This window comes from Neocloeon triangulifer, unplaced genomic scaffold (genome assembly GCF_031216515.1).
Source record: "Neocloeon triangulifer isolate White Clay Creek 2 clone unplaced genomic scaffold, ASM3121651v1 ptg000003l, whole genome shotgun sequence".
Lineage (NCBI taxonomy): Eukaryota > Metazoa > Arthropoda > Insecta > Ephemeroptera > Baetidae > Neocloeon > Neocloeon triangulifer.
In genome coordinates, this window is record NW_026775546.1 from 5640807 (window position 1) to 5660629 (window position 19823).

At 35.6% G+C, this 19823-nt stretch overlaps 1 protein-coding gene across 3 annotated transcripts in view; it reads left to right on the forward strand.

The window, feature by feature from the left end:
• Window positions 1-93: 93 nt before the first annotated feature.
• LOC132192785 (inactive phospholipase C-like protein 2) overlaps window positions 94-19823 on the forward strand; it is a 30017-nt gene continuing 10287 nt past the window's right edge. Inside the window, exons 1-4 of one of the 3 annotated variants that reach the window (XM_059612906.1) lie at window positions 94-321; window positions 17104-17253; window positions 17439-17645; window positions 18085-18254. In XM_059612906.1, the coding sequence (XP_059468889.1) occupies window positions 195-321; window positions 17104-17253; window positions 17439-17645; window positions 18085-18254 (654 nt within the window). In that variant the 5' untranslated portion in view covers window positions 94-194. The remainder of the gene's footprint in view (window positions 322-17103; window positions 17254-17438; window positions 17646-18084; window positions 18255-19823) is intronic. The other 2 variants (XM_059612907.1, XM_059612905.1) reach the window with 2 other exon arrangements.

The following is a 19823-nucleotide window of genomic DNA, read 5'->3' on the forward strand; positions in this document are numbered from 1 at the left end:
CGGGCTGCTGGGGTCCGTCCGGCGGGGGCGCCTTGCTCAGGGCGGCGATCAATGGGGCGGGCGGGGCGCATGAGCGGACTATGGATCGCAGCCAGCAGCTCGCTAGAGCCTCACTCGAGCAATTCTCAGCAGTCGCGGCGAGGCCGGCTGAGGCGAGGCATCTTGTACGCGAGCGGCGGCCATGGAGCCCACCCATGGCTGAGGGCCACGTGAACGGCGGTCAACGGGCCCAGCTGGAGGCCCACCGGCCCACTCGCAAGACCAAGTCCGTCTCCTTCCACAGTGCTACCAGTTTGCCCACCGAGCGAAAAATTTCCAGTGGTAAGTCCACAATGTTCGCGCTTCTCGCATTTACATTCCACTGTATAATTAGATTATTTGCTTCTCCCATTGTCCCGCCAAATGAGCGCAACCCTCTCTTTTGGGTCGTTTCACTTTCTAATTGAATCTGCGGTTGTTATTTTTAACGTATTTCTCGCTTACCATTTTTACTCTTACACCCCTCGTGGGTTTAACCACGTTTTAAAAAAATCTTGCGTATGACCCTCAGATTAAATTTTTCATCAGAAAGGATATCCGTCTTTTGTGACCGCAGGAGTAGCGTTGTTTTAGTATGCTTCGGTTTTACGAGTATTTTTGCTCAACGCAAATCTAAAAACGTTTTCTTATCCAGTAATGCACAGAATATACAGTTTGTATAATGTGGTTTTTATTGGTTTTTATAATCATCATTTTAATTGAATTGGCTGTTATCAATTGCCATGAATTGCAGATAAGATAATGCACATATTAAAATATATAAATTCAAGGTTTTTCAATATTTTTATTTTTATGAAGTTTTAAAAGACGCCGAAAGTAGCAATACAATAAATAAAACAGATGTGATTCTCTTAAGAAAACTAAAAATATGTTAACGCGTTCTGCAAGTTTAAATTTACATTTAACGTAATGTGATTAAATTATGTTTCCAAAATTAGTTACCGCTAGCACAAAAACGTCTTTAAAAAATTATTAATTTTGACGTGATTTCAATTTCTAAAAAAATACTCTCTTTAAAAATTACAAAAATTTAAACATACAAGTCGTTGGGACTGTTCCCGCTATGTGGAATGTAGAATTTTTTCTCTAAAATAAAAATGAGCGTTCCGTGACGGCTTTTACCACATTTCCTTAATTAAGTGTGTATGTACTTGGGCAAAAGTAAAAAGAACCCTGAACTCCTGCAGCTGTAGAGAACGCAACCCGCATAACGTTTGTGCTCTGCGGGCTGCGCTACAGTAGTGGGTGTATTTTGAAACTAAACTCTCCGCTTTCCACTTCAGCTTCGCCCTTTGGGTTGTTACAACAAGAGAAAACCATGAAACTATCTTGCACAAAAAGATATTAATCAACTGCTATGTTGTTTGTTGACTATCTTACTCGAAAAAAAACGTACTTTCCGCCAAACTTTTAGTTGATCGCTGGCCGGAAAGTTTTAGAGCAACTTCTTTTTTCCAGTTAAAAAAATTCATCCGAGTTTTCCTCAACTCTTTTAGGTATAAATGCGAAAAGTCAAACAGTGTTGCTATTTAAATAAAAGTTTGACAATATTCAACCAAAATAACCAGGGAAAACATTAATCTCACAATTTAGATTTGCGACTTCTTATATCTCTGTAAATAAACTGGTGTGTGAATTTTTTACTCTACTTGTAAAAGGGAAATATTTTATAATTCATTTCTTCAAGCAAACGCGAATTCTGAGTGAAACAAAAAGTAATTGAAGATGTTTGTCGTGGAAGACCAAGTATTTACTTAAAACAAAACACACAGGAAAAAAACATGCATTGTTTTTATACACATTTGCCCGCATTAAATGTACGTTAAGATATCGCCAGGGGAAAAAGCACGTGTTTGTTTTAGCCTTTGTCCTTTTGAGTGGCTTTTTTGGCGTCCCCCCTGCTCAAAGTGACGCTTCTTGAGAAAGGCTGGCCATGAGCAATTGAAATTTTCAGCCTTTGAATTATTCAAAGGGCGCAAGAAGTGTGTGCCAACAACTGCTGCTGGCTCGGGCAGGTTTGATAAAAATCGCGAATTTTCATGCAGGCCGACGAATCTCGATAAAAGCCCGAGACGATTTCAAGAAAGGGAGTGTGTTTTTGATGTTGTAATAAAGGTCAAGATGGCGATTGGTGAGAGCAAAAAGACGAGGGGCAGAAAAAAGAATTTCATTTGCCTGCAAGGCTGGAGAGAGAGGCTTCTTTTCCATACACATTCTAATAAACTGTTGCTCGGGGCAGAGAGGCAGACGATGAGCGACCGAGTGCCAATTCCGCGAGAAAGAGATTGCCCTCTGTATCTTCTGAGCAGCCTCGCCAAACCCACACCCAAGTTTTCTTCCTTCCCTATATCATATATACGACGACGCGCAAATTGAAACAAAACGCCTCTGGGGCGCCGCAATAAACACAAATTCCTCCTCCTTTCGCATAATATCAGGCGCTCTAACCATAATTTTCCTGGTGCGATATTTCCGGCAAGACAGAGCTTTTGAGGAAAAATTGATATTACAATATTGGATACAGATAAAAGTTTGGCAATATATTGTTGCCTGAAGTTCAAATTCCATTATAAACTGAAATATTTTTTGCAAATACTTCCTCCAGGTAATAATTTTTTATATCTTATTATGCTGAAAATTATAAGAAAATTCTTGCAAAACTTAAATTTGTTGGGAATTTTGTGGTAGAAAATTAAACATCTAATTTCTATTACAATGCGTGAAACTCGTCGTGTGTCAATAGAAAATGATGATTATTATTTTAAAGATATAAATTAGCAGAAAAAGCAAAAAAAGTTGAGAGATTTTGGAGAACAAAAGATATCCAAGCGAAATGAAAAAACACCGTTTTAAATTCACAATTAAATTTTTTTACTTTCTATATTGTTTCCAAAAGAATTTTAAAATTTTTATGTTTTTAACACAATATCAATAAGCAAGTAATTAAAATGGATTTTCCCCGCATGCAGCAGTCCCTCTAAGGCTGAACGTTTAGACTGACGCCTTTTTTTTTTACCGCGCTGCTTGGTCAACAATGAAATTCACAGCCGACTGCACGCACAAACTGCCCTTCAGCCGGAGCGCTCGCTCACATACACAATTTGAGTGCTTCGCTCGTCGTAAAGTGAAAGAGTTAGAGGGCGGGAAAGAGGGAAAAACGCTGGAATGACCTGGGCTACGTCACGAGTGGAATAAATCAATTCGAAAATCCGCCCCTAACTGGCATCGGAATGAGAAAGCGATTAAGCACAAACGGGGCGTTTTCCCCCAATTGCGTGGGCGCACGCAAATATTATGATATTGTAACAAGTTGGAATTCACCGGCGGCACGAGGAAAACAAATTCGCATAAAAAGAGAGGAGCGAGGGCGAATTGACGTCGAACGGCATCTGCGTTTGGCAGCGCCCGAATTTGAAACGCGCCCCATCTGACTGGCAGTTGTTTGCGGCATCCCCTATCACGTGGATAGCTAAATTTTTGTTTGCGGCCGCGTCAATTTTTAGATTAGCTTGCATGCAAAAGTGGTGGCGTGTGACAAAAAAGTAATTTTCTCGCCTATCTATAAAAGAAAAATAACATTTTTAAATTTTTGATGAAAAAAAACGGGCGTGGCGCGCTTCTGACAATTAAAATAACAATCAGATGTTTTAATTAACTTCATCAATTAAAAATTAATGCATAAAATCAACTAGTATGATAATTACAAAGCTTACAAATTATTTATTTAAAGGATTTGATTTTAAATAGAGTAAAATTTTCTAATTTACTTTATTATCCTGTTTTATAAGTAAATAATCTGACAGATTTTTAACAACAAGGGACATGAGAAGGACTCACTGATTGTGAGTCAAGATGTTGCTTGAAATTGAATTTTGATAGAGATCTTTGACAGAGAGGTCAAGCTGGTTTCAAAGTTTAAAAAAAAAACATATTTTTATTTTTAAAGTCTTATAAACCGAAATAATATTTTTTTTTAGTTTATATTATATTTTTTTTAACTTTGAACGTTTTATTATCGTTTCAGATTTGTATATAATTTCTTTTATATATAAATTGTTTGGATATTTAATTACACAAGTGGAGTGTCCTCTATCAGGTATATCCGCTGAAGCTCAATTGGTCTGAACGTAATAATGACTTTCAACATCTCAAAGTGGAGTGGTCTCTTTTTGCGAGTTCCACACAATGCGAGCTAGCTTTTGTCAATCACGTGTTTCCGTTAAATTGGCCACAAAAAGGGCCGACTCGAGTGGAATCTGCCACCGCGTTCATAGCGAGAAAGGCGCGACGTTTGTTTCACTTTTTTTCTCATGCAACATCAACTACTGCAGATTGCTCTACCATTTCCCTTCTCCGACAGACAATGGAAAGAGCTGTTGATTCGAATGCGGGCTAGGCACGATTTTTCCACGGAAATTCTTTTTCGTGCTTTTTCCTGCTGACGACACAATGCATGGGGCTGCTGAAACCTTTCAAGAGGCGTTTTGAAAGAAGCTTTTCCAGCCGGACGAGTGCATGTACACGGTATACAAGGAAAAAAATATAATGTGCCTATTGATTTATGCTCATGCGACCAGCGAATAGAGAGCCGATCACATATTATGTTCAGGTTCCAATCCGATGAAATCATGAATATATAATAAATGAATTTTGTATATATTCAATTCCGCGATTCTGAATTTGATATGTAAAAGGCTTGATTCTTGCTTTTCGTTGGCTTCCTTTGCAGTTGGGAAATCCTTTCTTATAGTATTTTATCTTTTTGTAATATATTTTCTTGGTTTTTCCTTCCCAATGAAATATTAATTATTGATCAAAATGTACCCAACACTTGAAATCTTCCATAATAAGAAAAAGGGGAAATTAAAACCAAAAGAATGGGAACATGTATATAATTGTCAAAAAATTATGAGCTTTAAATAAATGAGCAACATATAATAATTATTCTTCAAACGTGCTGTAAAATAAATAACAATAGTAGAATGGAAAACATAAAAAAATCTTCACTGAAGTCTAGACTGAACTCCACGTGACTTATTTTATGCAACTTCTCGCGCAACAGAGGTGTGTCAACAGTCGCGACTGAATGCACTTTTTTAACCAATTTCGCTGCAAGTAGGTCAATGACATCAAAAGCAAAAGCCACCCCCTGTATGAGTTGCGGCGTGTGGTGTGGGTCGCCTCGTTCGTCATAATGGGATTTAAATTCAAGTCTCGGCGGCGCATATTGTCCCGAGTCAACGTACGTCGCCTTGCCGCAAATTGGATCGAGCATTCGATGCACCTGCCTCACTGCCAGCGACAACCCCTTGCACGTTATAAACCAGACTAAATGCAATTAATGAGAGGGTTCGTGGTGCTCAGTTTGATTATACAGTCTTACAGAAATTAAATTTTAATAGAGGAGAAGTATCTTTTTTAATTTATTGATATTCAAATATTATTTAGTGTAAGATACGAAACTGGTCAATGTTTACTTTCAAACTTGATTGATATAATTACTGAATTTAAATAATATTAAAATAAATTATTTTCATATTACCAACAAAAAATTGTATTTAACGGCCTACAGGATTTCTTAAATATTATGCAAGATTTTTTTAGAAAAGTTGGGAAGAGTATATTTTTTACTTCTGTTTAGAAATTTTTTAGACTGAAGTAAAATTTTTCAATTTTTCATATTTAAATAAAATATTACATAAATAATTATTCAAACTTATAAAAACGACCAATTATATTATTTTTATTAAATATCATTTTAAAAATATTTTTTTATATGATTCTTTGCATGCAGCCTAACAATACCAAAAAATAAAAGTAACATTCTTAATTATTATAAAAAATTCTTCAACACTTTTTTTTGTATAAATAATATGGCCGGTGACCTATTTTTTCTTTCTTTTCTCGATTCCTACGGCATCTTAATCCGCAGAAATATCTCTGTTCGTCTATAGATTGACTGCTGGATAAAACGCATTCAAGCAGCACAAAGAGAGTTCCTCGCTTTGCCCTCATTCTGATGCCTCAGTTTATTCTTTTCTTCCCTCAGTGCGGAAGGAAATTCCAATTCGCCCGGCGAAAACAATGCCTGTGCATCCTTCGTATATGTTCCGCCGACAGTCTCATCTATTGATTTTGCCTCAACTTTGGCATTTGTGCTGACAAGAGGCAAAGTAATGCCAGCCGCAGTGCCTGGCGATCTCTGATGCTGCGTTGCTCTGATTTATGCACTTTCTAATGCCCAACTAATTATCGCCGACCTTTCGCCCGAACACCGCCCTCAGCTGTTATGCCGCTGATTGGATGGCCAGTTTCCTCATTAGCAAAAGCGAAACCCTTCCTGGAAAGCCCTCGCTAATGGGGTACTTAGACGAGGATCAGTTTTTCCTATGAAGGATTAAAATTCACTCATTATTATTGGGTGAAAATTTAACAAATAATCCATCAAAGTAGAGGGCTTGACAGTGTAAGTCTTTATCTGCATACTTAAATTTTTCCAGCTTTTTCCCCCAATTACTGAAAACTTTTTTTAGAACTGTGTACCACGAATTTTCTGATCAAAAACAGTATAATTAAAGAAAAGGTTGACAGTTGACAATAAACAAATAAAGGGAAAAAATAACACCAATATTCACTTTTCTCTCACCAATGCGTAACAAAAATTACGTGAAATCACAGGAACGTGGTTGGTAATTGAATTATATATTCTTTTTTTTTAAATTTTTCTTTATTAGCACCTTAGTTTTAATATTTTCTGGAATTTTCTTTTTAATTTTTGTGCTGGAGGCTGAAAATTTTTCATAAAAAAATATACACCGAGTTGGAGGAAAATAAACGCTTGGAAAAAGGGAAACTCGCTTGCCAATTTTTGATGCAAATGAATCTAATTGAATCCAAGTGTGAAGGATCAAATCAAATTTATCATCAGATTACAACAATGAGGAACAATAAAACAATTATCGGCTTGTTTTTACTTCATTTGAAGCTGCGAAATTAATTTTTTTTTTAATAATGGGAGGTTCAAAGTATTATCTAAATTGACCTATGCATTATTATCATTATTATTTCATAGCCCTTCAGTGCCAATATTTATTTTATTTTCGTTGATTTATTTTAACACGTCAGTAATTGGGAAATTCTCTGAACGAGTGTTTGATGAAATATAGTACTTTTCAGTAATGATGGATGGATGGTATTATTATATGAAAAAGGAAACCCTCTATCGAACAAACAAATCACGCCAGTCGGTCCGATTTCGTTGTGGTGACGTGAGCAAATAAGAGGTGCTGCATAAAATCCGGGTACGATGAGAATTTCAGCGTGTGTTTGTTTGAAGAGCAAAGGCACCGTGTGATATTATTTCGACCGCCCTTGGCCCATATACGCTCTTGATCTGGTGGCGCGCGTCGCGAGACGCCCTTGCTTGCTTGCTTGCTTTTGTGTGCGCACCACACACCATATACACCCCTGCAAGCCTGGGCCTACCAAAAGTGCACCCTCGCCAGCCACATTCCACCAGGCTGAAAGGCCTTTCTTTCCTTTTTGCGCGGTTCCCTTCGGTTCACTGGCGTATAAATAGTCCGACTTATTTTCCTCCGACTGAATAAAAGTTTATATTTTGTTGCCGACAGAGTTAACTTGGTCTCAATGCGCCGGCTAAAAATAAACCGGCGGAGGTAGGTTCGTGTTTGCACAAAGCCTTGCCTTTCAAAGCACGGAAGTGCTTATTTGGGGACTAAAGCGTTTTAGCTTGTGTTGTTCCCGTCCAGTAAATTATGGTACGGAATCTAATGTAAAGAAAGCTATTTAAAAAAAAAATTGTGATCCATAAAATTGTAGGTTAACAAATAAGAGGGAAGAAAAAAATTAGACTTGTTTAGACCCAAATTTCAATCCTTGATAAGTTGTTTGTGAGTTAACAAGACTAAAAAATTTGTAGTAAATTTTCTTCTTCAAATTCTATGAGAGTTCAATAAAACTTATTAAATAAGGATTATTTAAATTTAATTACTAGTATAAAGTTTCATTGACACACTGATCTGTAAAGAAGAAAAGGAAGTTTAATTAAAGTCAATTTTTTAAATCTATTTAAGAATATTTAAATGCGAATTGATAACATTGAAAAGCCATTTTTCACTAGTCCAATAATAATAATGATATTTCTAAATATTTTAAATTAAAACCAGGCGTTCCTTGATGTGTTAATTAAATTGGGTTTTTGCTTTTTAAGAAATATAATTATTATTTATGCTGATTTATGCTAATATCATGTATTGTCTGTTTTCGAGAGCTATAAACATCAAGTTAAGCTATAAGTATGCTTACATTTTAATTTTTAGTAAAAAAAATGTTGGGAAGAAAAGATTTATTAGTTTATTATCATGCTTCAACTTATTAACTCGTATTATGTATATCAGAATAGGTTCATATTGTCGTTCATATAGTAAAGAACGATATGGTTTATAAAGTAGAAAATTGCCATCAAAACCAATCAGGTCTGCCTTATTTAGCCAAGGTTGTTTGCTATAGCTCGCGGTTAGATGCAAAATTAATTCTCTTTCAATTTATATGTTCAGACCATTGAATGTACATACATTCTCGGTACGATATTATAAAACTAAATGACGTGTAAGGATGACGAGAATGCAAGGTTGCATGAGAATCGACAAGTTGCATTGTTGCAGAGACTTTCAGTGGCTTCACTATATCGACCGCGCCGGTTGGCAAATGCAACAGTGGTTTTTTTTTTTACTTGCAGCTTGAATTATACAAAAGAGTACTTTGATATCATTACAGAGCAGCGGTCGTCGATCTCGCGCGCAACAAACTTTCAAGGGGTCCCACAGGCAGGCACGTGTGTCACGTCATTTCAAGGAAATTTCCGTTTTTGCGACAGGAATAAATTATAACGCAAAAATTGTTGCATCCCATCCTGCCTTGCAAATCTCATTATACTTTCCACAATCAATTTCACAAGGGAACTTAAATGTTGAATGCGATTGGATAAAATTATCCTATTTTTAGCTGGGACAACTTTGAAGGGTAAATATTTAAAGGCAAAACATACGTCACTGTTAAGATACTTCGTTTCAAATTATAGGATTTTTATTAAAAAGAAAATGATCATCCGAAAAGTGTATCAAAATTCCACTATTTCTCTTGTATTTATTAAAGCCATAACTTCTAGAGGAATTTTTGTTTGTGTTATTTACATTTTATGAAGGGGGAACTGCTGATAAATGTGCGCCAGTAGGAAGTAGTGATAAGGCAAGAATTTTAAAAAGTTGCATTCCTGGCCGGCTTATCTTTCCCGTGCACTCCTGTAGTGACTGCGTGACATTATATTTGTTATATAATTTCTTGGATTTTCGCCCTCTCGCCAAATTGCCACTTGATGCTTATGTGCGTGCGATTGAACCCTCTCAATCAATTAGTAGAGTGCTCTCCCAAAATCTAATCTGAAATTATACCACACATTATAGGGAGAATATTATCCTCAGGCTTTGTAATTTAGCACCGGCAAGTCCTGTCAACTTCGCACGTCAATATCATCCAATAATTACTGTTTTTTACTAATTATTGTTGAGAAGTGAAAAATAATTGATTACTTCTTTTGTTAGAAAATTTGTATAACATTCTAAACAATTAATTAAAAGTATTTTTGGGAAAATAAATATGACGGGATGCTCACATAAGCTCGAGTTAACTTTTTAGCATGTGAATAACGTCAATTATTTAAAAATAATATCATCATTATCAAAAAATTAAATAGATATCAAACTTCCTCTTATTAAAAATGATGTAATTCGGTGAAAACTATTGTCAATTAACCAATTTTATTTTATTAATCTTTCCAATTTTAAATTTTAGCCAAACAGAAATTATATTAACTGGGATGAAAGAATCTCAAACTTTTTTTATCTGTTTGCTTTCCCCTTTATAAAATAGTTTGTTTCAAAATTTGCTTAAATAGTGGCTTTCCTTGCACACCACTTCTTCCTTTTCCCCATGCAGACGTATTTTTTGTTAAAAAGTATCATGGGGACCATTTGCAACAGTCTCTACGCCGTTTCTTTTGCGCGCGCGTCAAAAAATTTATGTGCAATAAAAAGCGCCGCAGCAGTTTTGTCCGTTTCAAGCCTTCTGAAGCAAAAACGCGCTCATTAAGCTCCTCTTCTCATGGAGCTTTTTCTTGTTCTTACATTGCAGACCTTAAATCCTAATTGGTTAGCAATTTGGCAAAAATTTCTGCAAACGCGCCAAATTAGCAAGACTTTGTAAATTTTCATTGAAATACAATTCTTTTTTATTTACATTTTTCACTCTAAATCAGCTTTTGCATCTTTAAATGTATAATCAATTATGCAAACTCTGTAATTTAATTCTTATAGCTCTGCCATCTGCAAGTTTGGCTTTTCAGTCTAATATCTGGCAGGTTTTGCTTTATGCAAAACAAAGCTGGCCAAGCCAAATTTATGCAGCCAACGGCTGCTGGAATTCGCACAAATAATTAAAGCGCCACCAGAGTTATGATGACTTGCAAATGACGCCACTTCTCCCTTCTGTATACCAAGCAAAAATTTTTTCACATGCATAAACCAACTGCGTTTTATGGAAATGGTTTGAGGAATATAATTCGCCATTTGTGTCACGGAAAAGTGATTTAAAAAAAGAAAAATCAAAAAGGAAGTAAGGCGGTGACCATTTCATTCTATATTGGTCTGACAGGATCGATTTGTTAGTCCCTCATCTCTTTTCCCCTTTTATACGAAGAAGGAGAGAAATAATTGCCTACGCTGTTATTTTTCCAAGACTATTTTTAGGTTCGATCATTCTCATTATTTCCAAATAAAAAGAAACCCTCTAACTCTGCGTTATGGCTAAAATTAGACATGAAAATGTCATCAATCACAATTTTCTCAATGAAGATTGGTTTTCATTTGAATTTCAAAAGAAGCCTTCACAATGAATAATTCAATAACGTTTTATTCATTTATGAAGAATAATTCTGTCTGACAATGAGCTGAAAGAACTTTAATTGGGTGAATGAAATTTGTGGAGCTTATGATGCAAATAAAATTATTTTACCAAATTTCACAGGAAAAATTTTAAAATTAGCCAGTTATATGTCATGGTTTGTGGTTTAATTGCTTTAAAGTAGTATGTGTGTCTCTATTTTATGATTTTTTTTTTTATAATTTATATATTTTTTATGTTATTGTCTAATATCATGCATTATACAATTGCAACTGATTAATATTTGCAAAGTGTTACATTCCAGTTTAATTTTCAGATTTGGAAATATGTTTAGAACATTCATCACATTCATCATTAACTAGCAATAAAAAAATTTTTAAGAGGAGAAACTTCGAACCAGGAAAAATGATAAATACTAGAATAACCAGCTTAAATAAAATGACAGCCTTTGCCCTGTGCGCACTTAAAAAACTAAGATATGCCTCTTTGTTGTGGTTCTCTTGCACCGGAGATCAAAGATCTGTATTCAAATTTCTCCGCCCGCGACTCGTCTTTATTTTCATTTGATTCATAATTCATGAATAACACAGAAGGGACGGAATGAATAATATTGACTTGAAATCATCAATCTGTCTGTTCAATGTCGTGCAATATTATTATAAAAAATAGCTTAAAATACAGATTTAATGTGTCTGATTTTTATTGTTAAGTTTTAATTTTGTTATTTTCAAAGTACACAATTATTCACGTTTTTAATCTCGGTATTGTAATTTATTGCATTAAATTTATTGAAATAATATATATCAATTGAAATTTGTATGTAAATTAAAATACTATTATTATTTTCATTCACTCTTGAAATATAATTTTCTCAATATTCAATTTCAATAGATATTAATTAATTTAAATTTACCGAACGAATTGACTCATTAATTTTTCTGCTGTATAATTACAATTCGAACGAAGGTATGAACTATTGAAATCTGCCTTGCAAACACAATTATATTTAATAATTTATTTCCTCTGGTGTCTTTCAAGAAGTTTCCAGCAAAAAGTAGAGCCAAAAGAGATTAGCTCGTTGAGAAATTCTCTTAATGTACCCGCTTCGAGAGATTAAAGAGGAGGTTTTCATTTTCATTCATGACGCACCGTAAGTTGAGAAGTATATTTAATTGATGTTATTCTAAAAAAAAATGTGATATCATGATAATTAAAATTCTGATCAAGCGAGGATGAGCCTGTTGATATTATTTTGATGGAGTGGAAATCGATTTACGATTAGTAGGTTGTCAAAAGCGGCAGAGCAGACAAATTATCTCTTTGAAGGCACATAGAGGTGCACTGCAGGGAAACCCTTGATGATGACGTACCGCTATGTACTTTGCAAACTGGCTGGTGGGTTCTGTGATGACATTGGGCTGCTAAATGTCGGCTCCTTCCTATCTATCTCGCGTGTGCGTTTCATTAAGGGGCGCTTGGCAAAAGCAGAGACACGACCCCACGTAAAAATAGCCCAGCTTGTGGGAATGTTGTCAGCGAGAGGTGTGCTCGCGCCACTACTACTACCACCGCCAAACACAAAACAAACGCAGAAAGAGCAAAAGAAAAATCGACCGACACACGTACACGTTACGCAAGTGTAAATCCAATTGCGAGGCGCTCTTTACAAGTACACACACGCTGCATTTTTTTTATTTGTATTTGTCTGCGAAAAATAACACGGAACACGTGAACGTGGATTGGATCAACAATGTTCTGTACAGATGTCTGTATTTGATTCGAGCTATAAAATGGTGGAGAATTTGTCTATTGTTGATGAAACAAGATCTTTGAGAGAGAGAAAAAATGAAAAAATGTAGTAAAAATTTAATTTTTATTGACTCAAGACCACTAGCTTCATTTTTTTTATACAATTTATTAATATAAATAATTTCCTTGCTTTAAAAAATAAGTTCCATTATCATTTGCATACAATTTTTTTTAACCCTGTGGAAATTTTTTGTGGATGTATTTCAAGGACGAAAAGCGTGTTTTTTCTCTAATTACATTCAAATTGACGAATTGAAAGATTTGCAAAGTTTTTATTAATTGAAATGGCTCTCAGCATGATCAAATACTATATTTAGAAAATATTTTATATTATATTAATTTGACAAAGTTATTTTAAACAGCCTTCCATAAAAATGTGTTAGTAAAAAAAGCCAACATTTTGCCAAAATTTTTGTTTCACGCTGCAAATTTTTGAACGTGGTAAATTTCACAAACTTGTCTCTACCCTTTTGATGTCGGAGCGTTTTCACGTTTTTTTTTCTCTCGCTTGCGACACGCAGCGCGGTTGTAAAACAAACGGCCGTGCTGTGTGCGCACCGAGTGCCATTTCGCTCTCTCCTATAAAGCGGCCGAGAATGAGATTCATGTGATTCAGCAGCGCACACAACAAGCAGAGTGCAATGATAATGGAGGTAATGCAATTCAGCACGGGGGAAATAAATAATATGCGCTTTTACGATGGGCAGAGATAAGCGGAGGAAGAGCAGCGCATCCATCAGAATCGCTGAATGATTAATTCAAGCGAGCGCGGCCTCGTTTTTTGCCCGAGAGTCAAAGGTCAGCGAAGTATTTCTCCGTCGGAGCAATGCGAGAGTGCTCTAAGCGTGACATATCACTTCGCGCGATATTATTTTTGCATCAAAGGAAGAAAATCGTAATGATCTATCTTTATACACATGCACGCATGTGGTGCATGGTCATAGTACTACTTTATTGATGATCCACTTATACATGTCTGACCTTGTTATGTAAACAACTCAGCCAATCAGTCGAAAAAAGTAAATTTTTTTCAATTGTTCAAAATAATTCAATGATTTTATTTTTTAATTAATTATGTGGTTATTTTGAATTTTTCATGTTTGATTTTATTATTAATTAAAAATTAATTTTAGATAAAAAAATTCATATAAATTCAAAATATTTTCACTTTGAATTTTATTTTAGCGTGATTCCATGTTCTCCTGTGGCTTCCAACGTTATCAGTCATGCGAATTGTAAACACGGCTATCTTCATTTCTTACTCGGCGATGTCGCTTTGAAGGAAATCGTCGACATTATGCAAATAACGTTTTGCGCAAGCGTTTTCTGCTCTTTGCAACAATTATTGTTCAGCTCTCTCCCTTCCTCGTGAAACAACAAACTCAAGCCCTTATCAGTTTAATTGCGCTTGATCGTCAAACAGGAAGAAAATAATATAATTATTGCCAATATAAGTCAATTAAAGCAGCGCGCGCCGATGCGAGCAGGAAAATTTTGATTTGGCTTTTTGCAAAGGGCTTTTGTTAATTGAAATTTGATTTTTTACTCTTTTATTAGCGTTTTGGCTGATTGCGTTATAGCTTAATTTAATTTTTGTTAATAAGCGGAAAATTCGGAAGCACATTTTTGTTTGTTCCAATGTAATGCGATTTTGAACGAAAAACTAATTTTGGCTCTAATGCGCCTATATTAAAAATTTGATATCCAAAATTTCTTCCTAATCTTCCAACATGAAGCATCTTTTTACGCTAAGATATTCTTGCGCCCTTCTTGTATTTTACTTTTTGTGAAAAAAGACGGAATTTTTTAAATAGATATAAATATTTTCTTGTAGGACGAAATGCTTTTTAAATTTAATTAACGTCTCTTTAAGTGATCACTTATTTTCTCAACAGAAAAAATTTTCATTTTCACGGAAGAACATTCCTGTTTATGTTAAATTTCATAAAATATGATTAGGCATTAGGAATTAAGGCTAATTATTTAGTATTATTGTACTAAATGTGTCACCTGAAATTTCTCTAATTATCTTAACTCATAATTTAAATTTATAAACAATTGAATTGACCATCAAATCACCTGCAAATCAACAGTACTGATTTGAAGGGTTTTTTGTTTTTTCCTTCTAAAATTCATATTTACACCATTTTTTACCATTTTTTTTTCACGAAGCTCGCGAAGTGACCGTAATATTATTCCTTTTATCTTTTCTCTGCTTTATTTGAGTTTGAGTGAGTTTGAATTGATAACTTTTAATTGCACCAGCTTTTGTCAATTTTTTAGTTTGGGGAATGATATTGAGGGTTGTTTAGCTCCGGAGGCGGAAACGTGTGGCACATATGCATATTAAAACCGTCGTCTCTGCACACCATTTCGGGTCGGTCCGTAAAATGCACATAAAAGTGGCGACCGTGCGTCTGCGAACAAAGTGTCGCTCGTAAAATTTAGTGAAAATTTGTGCATCGCGCGGCAGAACGCGAGAGAGGACACATGTGTGTTGTGAGCACTAAATTTCCCTACGCAGCTCAGATTCGCGGTGTTCCACGTTTATTTGCCAAGTGACATTTGAGTGAAAAAATGAGCAGCGCGCGGCCGTGTGGCGCACGCACATATTTGTTCCGGCCCTAAATTTACCCCTGATGTTTTTCATCTCGCGCGAGCGCCCATTATGATAGGAGAGCCCGAGGAAAAATAACACGGCACCTTGCCGGCTTGCAATTCTGTTCGGCCTTTTCATTATGGAGGCCCAGAGATGAAGTGCTGCGAGTTTTCCTGATAAATCACGCGTCGTCTGCAGAACGTGACACTTACTTATCACTCTGGGAACGCGCGCTACTGCTCGTGTTTGTTTAGCCACTCGGCCAGGGATTTTATTTTATTACTCTGTTGAGCCGCCTGGGAAGAAGACACGGTGGGAATCTTGTTAATTTTTCATCCCCTTTATAGTAAAAATTTAAAAAGAAAATTAAAAAAAAAACTCATAAATGATTGGTCAAATTGAAAAAGAACATTATGATAGAAATAATTTATAAATAATTTTAAAAAAAAATACCAACGCAGGATTGAAATTGTAATTCAAACAAAAATTATAAATTGTTAATTTATTTCTTTGCTTTTTACTTTCAAAACACTTATAAACTTCCGTAGAAAAATTTTGAGGATTTTCTGAATTTTGAAAGTATTGAGACTTTTTAATAACGCTTTCCATCTTTTACATTAATTAAATTAATAAGAGATAATATGAGTGAGGAAGTAAAAATTTGAGATTTAAAAAAAAAAACTGTTTTGTCCTTATTTAAGTATACTTTTTATTTTAATGGCCCGTTGTTTTCAATTATAATATAATTTAAAGAATTTTGTTCACTTTTTTGCCCAAAATTTGCTCAGCTTTGCTTTTGATGTAATGATGATGGAGTAGGCGTAATAATATACGCGACTTCAAAATTTCGCACGCTCCTCTCATTCATCCACTCATCAACTGTAGGCTTTCGTTTGCCTTTATCGCCATTCCATTATATTAAACAAGCACCAAAGGTCGGCAGCGCGCCGCTCACACTCCATCTAGTACGTAATATAGACATAGATTGTGCCTGCGCTTTTCGTTCCATTCCAGGAATTATTACAGCAGTGTTTGCTTTCGCAGCGAGTAAAAATATGAGAAAGCCTTTGCAATTTTTTATTTCTGCACATTTATTACAAACGTGGAACCGCTTACGTCATACTCTTCTGGCTTTTTTATATTTTACAATACATTTTACTTGCTGAAGCAGCTAGCGCCTCCTTTCGTTTATTGTTGGACGATTCACTGCCTCCGATCAATTCCCAGGCGACCGATTCCCATTCAATCGTTCGTGTGCGGCCGCTGTTTTCCATTTGGGCTCGGTTAGGCGTTTATTTAAAAATGCCTTGCCGTGGCTCGCGGTGTTATTGATTGGAATACGCTTTATATTGTTTATACAAAGTGGCACCCAGGGGCCATATGAACAGCGTTCAATTATGAACACACGCGGCTTATAAAAAGTTCACGTCAACCATTTTTAATTTATGAAAATATAAATATATCTTTTTAATTTACATTAGAAAAAAACTACATTTTAAATGATTATTCAAGAGTTTTATTGTTTTTATTCGTATTTGAAGTATAAAGCAGCATAAACTTTGTTCTTTCACAAGAGAACGATACGAATTATGCAACCTGCAGAGCCTCTACGCTTTGCATGTTGCTTTTACCTGTACCGTCAGAAACCGCTAACGTGATTTCTCTTGCTCTGTCCGCAGCATCGGCATGCCTACATTACATGATGGGTGGCAGCAGTCTTATCAAGGTGCGTCCAAACTCAAGACAATATCATCGCTTTTTCACCCTCGCCGAGGATCTGAGTGCAATCCGATGGACGCCGACTTCAAAAAAGGCCTCAAAAGCAATGGGTAAGTCCAGCAAGCAAAACATTTAAATAGTGCTTCTTACTTAAACTATCTTTAATCTTAAACAATTTTTTCTTCCTACTGAGATCAGAAAATAAAAAAATTGCTAACAGAATTTATTATCTCTAACATTTTACTGTAATTTTTAATTAATCAAAGGACATCACAATTGAATTTTTATTTTGCAGTTAACATTGAGAGCATAAAAGAAATTCGCGCGGGCAAGAACACGGACGTTCTGCGCAACAAGGATATCAGCTCGCACCATCTCGAAGACTGCGCCTTCTCAATTCTGTACGGAGACAATTTCGAGTCGCTCGACCTGGTGGCTCCCTCCTCCGAAGAGGCAAACATCTGGGTCACGGGCCTCAACGCCCTCATCGGCGCCTCGAAATGTAAGTGAAGAGCGTGAAAGGAAAAATGATATATAAGAAGGAGTCAGACATATAGTGAAAGAAAACACATTTCCAACTGCAAACTTTTCTCTTTCTTTATTCTCTACACCTGCGCGCTTTTTATCTCAACTCTTTGTCTCGTGCCAACAGAGACGAGCAATCAGAAAGAGAGAGAAGTAAATGACACTGTCAGGATGAAACTTCCTGAAGAGCTACGAAAGGGAAATAAGAATTTCTGCTTGTCAAAATAAATGTCCACTCTCTTCAATTTGCATAAAAAAAATATTCAAGAACAGATTGAACAAAGCTAAAATATTAAAAATATCTATTTCTTCTTAAACATAAATATGAATAAATAAAATTGTAAAATTAATTGTGTTTTTTAAAAAGACAAAATGAGAAAATATTATATTTTCATTCCTTTTTTCTTGTTATTCAGCTCCGGACGCGATTGGTGAAAAACAGGCGCTGCGTGAAAGATGGTTGCAGCACATGTTTGACAAAGCGGCTGCTGACCATGACAGTCTGGACCAAGGTACAGCAATCAGCCTCATCCAGAAGCTTAGTGGCCAAACGGCCGCCACCGAGAAGATCAGGCAAAAACTTCTGGTGAGTGATTTTATATATAAGAAGCCGTACATATCCTGAATGAAAATATCAGTGAGCCAAAAATAGTGAAGCCATACAAAAAAAATGTTACTAAAATTATATCATTGCACAATCCTATTCAAATCGAATTTCAGCATGAAGGGCAGATTGCATATATTTTAACACACCAGGCTTCGTTCGTACATATTTTGCATTTGTACATTAATTTTAATCCGATTAACACCATTACGCCTGCTTGTTTGACGTAAATTAAATCGCACTCTGGCGTATCGCCTGTTGACCGGGGGCGAAATTGCCTAATTGCCAGATTTAATATTGTCACTCACGAAAACAGCCCGCAGACACATGAAATGTGTTTCCAAAGCGACACTCACCTTTGTAATCTGCGTCATCGATCGACCGGGGAGAAAATCCAATATTTGAGAGAGAAGTAAAATTGCCTCTTCTCACGAAATCCGGTTCTCGTCAAAGAGAATGCGATGTTTTCTTTTGCTCATCAATCACCCAGTGAAATTCACAATCCACTGAGAGTTCTCCTTATAAAAAAAGCAAAAAATAAAATGCTGAATTCCTCTCTGCTGATTGCAAACGTGATGCTAAAATTTTGAAATCCAAGCTCATACTGCAGATGATGAAAAAGAGATAGTAAATTATAATAAATTCGAATAATATCTGTACAGTAGGAAAATAAATTTAACTCGCTGTCAGGAAGGAATAAATGCTTAGCCTGAATGAAGTTTCCAGATGTAAATTGTATTTTCTGGGTGTCTGTATTCACTTACTTGGTCAATTTAAATATATTTTTAATTCTTAATTACTTCAAATTCTACCAGGTATAATTAAAAATTACATAATGAACCTAGATTAATTATTATTTAGAATTATATTCGAAAGCACCGTACTGATTAAGAAAATTAAAAAAACAAATCAAATCAAAATGTAATTGAAACAGTTAAGATTCTCCTGATGAGAAGTGAGCTTTTGTATTATTATATAATCTTTCTTCCTGGAAAATCCATGTTTATGAAAAATAAATTGTCGTTATAGCATTGTTTCAATACATTCAAAATATAACTCTTTGTTCAATCAGGTTGAAAGCAATAACTCTATGAGTTGTACAATCTAACTCTAAGGAGAAAATTCATTGGCCGACGAATTTGATCTTGCGAGGTAATGACGAGTGAAATTGCGCAAATAGCCTCATCTTTCTATGAACATATCTCTTTTCCAAGTAAGGAACAAACACTGGGGCGCGTTATTAGCAACCCGATAGCACACCCGGAGAGAGGAGAGCCGGCTGCCGGTGGCGCGCATTAGGCCGCCCCGCGCGATATGGATTGACGATGATGAAGCCGCGGGGGTGAATCAATAAACGCCTCCTATCTGCTCTTCTTACACAAGCAGCAGGGCCTGATTTCACTTTTTTACTGCAAATTGTTTCCCACTGACTCTCTGATTCAATATTATTTTGAAACAAATTTATCGATTTTTTTTATTGATACAAAAAATAGCACGTTGATACAAATGTCATGCCATTCTTCTGAAGACATTTATCTTGTGAACAAGGAA